The sequence below is a fragment of the Lactuca virosa genome, chromosome 1 (genome assembly GCF_052849685.1).
Source record: "Lactuca virosa cultivar CGN04683 chromosome 1, Lactuca_virosa_CGN04683_v6, whole genome shotgun sequence".
Lineage (NCBI taxonomy): Eukaryota > Viridiplantae > Streptophyta > Magnoliopsida > Asterales > Asteraceae > Lactuca > Lactuca virosa.
This window is the reverse complement of record NC_136426.1, coordinates 125,069,104-125,074,889: the sequence shown is the minus strand read 5'-3', so window position 1 is coordinate 125,074,889 and position 5,786 is coordinate 125,069,104. Positions and strand designations below refer to the sequence as shown.

General features: G+C 34.8%; 1 protein-coding gene across 1 annotated transcript; it reads left to right on the top strand.

The window, feature by feature from the left end:
- Positions 1–2,885: 2,885 nt before the first annotated feature.
- Positions 2,886–5,391, top strand: LOC145106459 (G-type lectin S-receptor-like serine/threonine-protein kinase LECRK3). Its single transcript, XM_079043429.1, has one exon. The coding sequence runs from the start codon at positions 2,964–2,966 to the stop codon at positions 5,343–5,345; it is 2,382 nt and encodes a 793-aa protein (XP_078899555.1). The 5' UTR covers positions 2,886–2,963; the 3' UTR covers positions 5,346–5,391.
- The last annotated feature ends 395 nt before the right edge of the window (positions 5,392–5,786 follow it).

The window sequence follows — 5,786 nt, the reverse complement described above, 5'->3', positions numbered from 1 at the left end:
AAATTTGTATTTTTCATGAACATATTATTTTACATTCACACAATAGATAGTTAGAACAAATGAACCTAGCTCTCTCTCTCTCTCTCTCTCTCTCTCTATATATATATATATATATATATATATAGTTAATACATTACCTAATTTTAGGATTTTTTTTACTTTCTTCCATTTTATTGCATACGACGATACGATAGTGAATTGATCATATATTTTTGGATATTTCGTATTTGTTTTTTTTGTAATATTGGATTTATCGTATTTTATATTTGTAAGTTTGTTGGATTTGTCATTTTGAAAATTTGAATTTGTAATGTTGGATTTTTATATATAGTTACCTAATTTTAGGATTTTTTTTGACTTTCTTCCATTTCATTGCATACGACGATACGATAGTGAATTGATCATATATTTTTGGATATTTCGTATTTGTTTTTTTTGTAATATTGGATTTATCGTATTTTATATTTGTAAGTTTGTTGGATTTGTCATTTTGAAAATTTGAATTTGTAATGTTGGATTTTTAGTTTTTTAGTTGTTAAAAACTAGATTTTAAGCTTTTAAGTTATAAAAAATTGTTTTTTAGCCCAAAATATAACAACTTTTTAGCAAAAAAATCAATTTTAAGCATATAAAGCGGAAGCACGGGGGCGGGATCGGGGGTGATAAAAGTATTCAGGGGCGGGATCATAAACGGGGGATTCAGAGGCGGGGGTAGCTATTTCCGCTCCCGCTTGGTCCCGTTGACGTGACAGTCTAGTAGCCACGTCGTCCTAATTAATAAAATGAAAAAACCCTCAAAATGCCATGTGGAAAATATTTATATGAAAATAACTAGGGGTGTGTGCGGTGCAGTTTGGAGTCAAAACCGCAAACCGAACCAAATGTTGTAAACCGTGCTATATGGTGCGGTGCGGTTTGATGCTGTGTGGGCAGTTTGTATGCGGTTTGATATCATTGCAATTAGAAATATATATGTACTTATTTATTGAATATTTAATAACTGCTAATATATAATTTGAGTAGATATGTAGTTTGGATTGCATTGCAAAATTCTTTATTGTAAAGCTCATCAAATATGTTATTTCCCTTGGCAAATTATGCAATGAAATTAAATATATATGTAATTTGGTGAGACTGACTTTCAATGAAATTAGAAATTTACATCTTCTTATGATCAATATATATATATATATATATATATATATATATATATATATATATATATATATATATATATATATATATATATAAATGATCAAATGAGAACACCTAACAGGTTGAGAACGCGAGAACAAAGTATATTCATTTGTGATTCCATGTATTCATTTGTGGAGAAATGATAAATTTTTACGCCTTTAATTTCAATTGAAGAGAAAAAACAATACAACTTCATCCCAATTAAAAATTTATCATTTCTCCACAAATGAATACATGGAATCACAAATGAATATACTTTGTTCTCGCGTTCTTAACCTTTTTGGTGTTCTCATTTGATCCTACTCCTATATATATATATATATATATATATATATATATATATATATATATATATATATATATATAGTATGGTGCGGTGTAGTGCAATTTAAACCGCGAATTTGTAACTATAAACCATAAACCGCACCGCAAAATTCCATTTACAAAAATTACAAACCGCAAACCGTGCCACGAACCTTGAAAACCGCATTATGCGGTGTGGTGCGATGCGGTGTGGGCGTTTTGTATCGTTTATGCGGTTTGATGCACACCCCTAAAAATAACTATAAAATTACATGTGACGAAATCAATATGAAAATGACAAGTGCCAAATTTTATTTTATTTATCAAAATTATTATTATTATTATTATTATTATTATTATTATTATTATTGTTGTGTGGCTTGACAAGCGGCAAAATTTTTTTATTTATCAGGATTATTATTATTATTATTATTATTATTATTATTATTATTATTGTGTGGCTTTTGATATGTCATAATTGGGAACCAAAATTTTCTTCTTTTATATAGTTTTATTTTGAAGTTTGATTTCAACCCCCTGATTATAGCTAGTGTGCTTGTGTTCCTCAGCCATGAGGTCCGGTCTGTATGTCGTTTATATGACAGAATAAGAGAAGCCCTAGTGAGACGTTCCTTGTTCATGGATTATTACCTCGTTGAAAGTTTCCTAATGGATTATTACCTAATTGAAAATTTCTTAATTCAGTGAATGTTCCAACCTAGAGAACCCATGCATGATTAACATATATGGGTCATAAAATATGTTTGGAAAGCCTTTCCAATTCAACTTTACTGTGTGGTCCTCGACACAGACAGAAATAATAAGATAAGGTAAGGAAGACTTACTATTTAACTTAATTACAACTACAGTCATTTAGTGCAATGGTAACCGTACACCTGTTTCATGGCATCAATAATGGAAAATAGATTAATCCTTGCTGTAAGGTGAGGATGATTTCATGCCAATTTTATATATGTAATTTTCATCAAGACAAATACTTATTCAGGAGTCTTCCTACGGATTCACGTATCTCTTTTTCAGTTCAATTCTTACCATCTTTTCACGACTTTGACTACTGACAATTCATAGCAAGTCATGCTATAAGTTTAAGTTGAAAATTGAAAACTTATCACTGTTTTTAGCAGCCTCAGGAGTGTTTGGTATTCGATGTTGACAGTTTGATGTTATTTATTAGATTACGTTCTTTCCATGGTGTAAGATGATTGGTTTTCTTGATTAATCTCCAATCAGTACATGGAAACTGGTCAAGATAACCACGAGGTTCAAGAAAACCAGGTAAACGTTATTCAACAGGAGTAATCTCTATCTCCTTCCATAAATGATTTGCAGTAGGAGGAAGCATGTAGAATCCAGTTGTCTTTCACTTATCTTGATACCCATATCTTTTTCTTCTTCAAGTCCCACAGTTTTTTACTATTGTGCCTCCATTCTATCTCTTTTCAATGCAACGAGTCCCGTATCTCATTCTATTAACTCTTTTCCTACCACTTTTAGTTATCGCACAACAAACAAACCGTTTTGTATCTGTTGGAGCAACACTCACAGCTACAAACGATGCCATGCCATGGCTCTCACCTTCTGGAGATTTTGCCTTCGGTTTCCAACTTATTCAAGGTCAAAATAACTTCTTGTTATCCATATGGTTTGACAAGATACCTGAGAAAACCATCATCTGGTATCCAGAAGGAGGTCCTACAGTGCCTAGAGGGTCGAAAATTGAGCTAACTAATGGACGTGGACTCGTTCTGAGTGATACTCAAGGCAAGGATGTATGGACTTCTGGGTCGACTTCAGATATTGCATATGGTGTCATGAATGATACAGGTAACTTTGTGATTGTTGGTAATGAATCTCGCAAGATATGGGATAGTTTCGAATTTCCATCAGATACTATGTTGCCCAACCAGGTTATGGAGAAAGGTGGAGAGATTTACTCAAAAATGAATAGAACTAACTTCTCCAGAGGAAGGTTTCAGCTACGTCTGCTTGAAGATGGGAACCTCGTTCTTAATACTCGAGATATAGCAACCAATTATGCTTATCCTTCATACTATGCCACTAAAACTGGTGATCTCTCCAATCAGTCGAATTCTGGTGAACAGCTGATCTTTGATGGAGTCGGATACTTGTATTTATTGAGAAGAAATGGCAGCAAATTTGATCTTACTCCAAGCCAGGAACTTCCATTTGGAGACTATTATCACAGAGTTACGCTAGATTTTGATGGGGTTTTTACCCAATACTATCACTCCAGGGATTCCACTGATAATTCAAGCTGGGAACGTGTATGGTCATATCCAGAAAACATATGCCTTAGTTTCCTTGCGTCTGAAGGAAGTGGGGCATGTGGATATAACAATGTCTGCAGCCTTGATCAGAATAATCGACCTAAGTGTGAGTGCCCAAGAGGGTTTTCATTGCTTGATCCCAGTGATCCATATGGTGATTGCAAACCATATTTCTTTCCAAACTGTGACAAAGGTGCCTCAAATAGAGAAGATATCGATTTTGTGGAACTCAAGGATATTGATTGGCCAACATCTGACTACGTCATCATGAACCCAACTAGTGAAGTTGACTGCAAAAACTCCTGCTTGAATGATTGTTTCTGCGCTGTTGCAATTTACAGAGGCAATAAATGTTGGAAGAAGAAGCTTCCACTCTCCAATGGAAAGGTTGATGTTTCACTTAATGTGAAAGCTTTCGTGAAATCTCGGAAAGGCGATCTTCCTCTTGAAAACCCTCCTCATTTTTCTGGAAGCAAGAATAATCGGCAAAGTTTGATAATCGTGGGTGCATCCCTCCTTGGTACCTCTGTTTTTGTAAACATCATATTGTTTCTTGTCATTTGTCTTGGTATCTTTCTAGTCTACAAGAAAAACACTATTAAACTGAATCCAAGTGCTGAAACAAATCTGATTCGTTTTAAATACCAACAACTTGTCCATGCTACTAATGGGTTCAAAGATGAACTGGGGAGAGGAGCTTTTGGAATAGTCTACAAAGGGGTAATGGGGACAAACACTGTGGCAGTGAAGAAGTTGAATCAAATGGCTCAAGATGGTGAGAAGGAATTCAGAACCGAAGTCAATGCTATTGCAAGGACTCATCACAGAAACTTGGTTCAGTTGCTTGGCTTTTGTGATGATGGTGAACAGCGGTTGCTAGTTTATGAGTACATGAGTAATGGTACTTTGGCCAGCTTTCTATTTGGAGAAATGAGACCAGGTTGGAATCATCGGTGCCATATAGCATTAGGCATTGCAAAGGCACTCTCGTACCTTCATGAAGAGTGTAACACTCAGATCATCCACTGTGACATTAAGCCTCAGAATATACTTCTTGATGAGTATTATAATGCTCGTATTTCTGACTTTGGACTAGCGAAGCTTTTGGTGATGAATCAAAGTCGAACAAATACTGACATTCGAGGTACAAAAGGATATGTGGCTCCAGAGTGGTTTAGAAACGCTCCAGTCACACTAAAAGTTGATGTCTATAGCTTTGGTGTGTTGTTACTAGAGATTATTTCATGCCGAAAGAGTGTCAAAGAAAATGAGAGTGGTAATCAATATGAAGCCATCTTGACTGATTGGGCATGGGATTGCTATCAGGAAGGTAGAATGGATTTGCTTGTTGAGAATGATTTGGAGGTTCTTGATGACTATAAGAAGCTAAAAGTGTTTGTAATGGTTGGACTTTGGTGTGTACAAGAAAACCCTTTGTTGAGGCCAACCATGAGGAAGGTCATTCAGATGCTTGAAGGGGTTGTTGAAGTGACTGAGCCTTCATGCCCGTTCCCTTTCTCTCTTACCTTAGGTTAATCTGGAACTGGTTTTACATTTCTTGTTTAGAATAAATTCAGTTTATTCCTATATAGTTGAAGAGTCTAATCAAGTAGCAGATAAAGATATTACATGCCCATTGATGTTTGTTTCTGTGACATTTATATCTGTTGAATATTCTATGTTAGCATCTAAGGGTGGAGTTGCTTAAACACACCATTCGTTGAGCAGCCAGTTTTGCTTGGGTTGAGTTTGATTTTGATCAAACCCTCTGTGCCAAGATTATTACATGCAAAAAATGATGGCTGCTTTATATTCTCTCTTCCTCAGATTATGTGATTGTGCATGCCCATAGATCTCTAAGTTTAGTTACCCCCAAATAGTCTTTAACATTTTTGGAGATGTAACTTTAATTAAAATGATGTATCTCATTTACTTGATCATTCATTAATGAGAACTCCAAAAACAACTTTGAGGCTG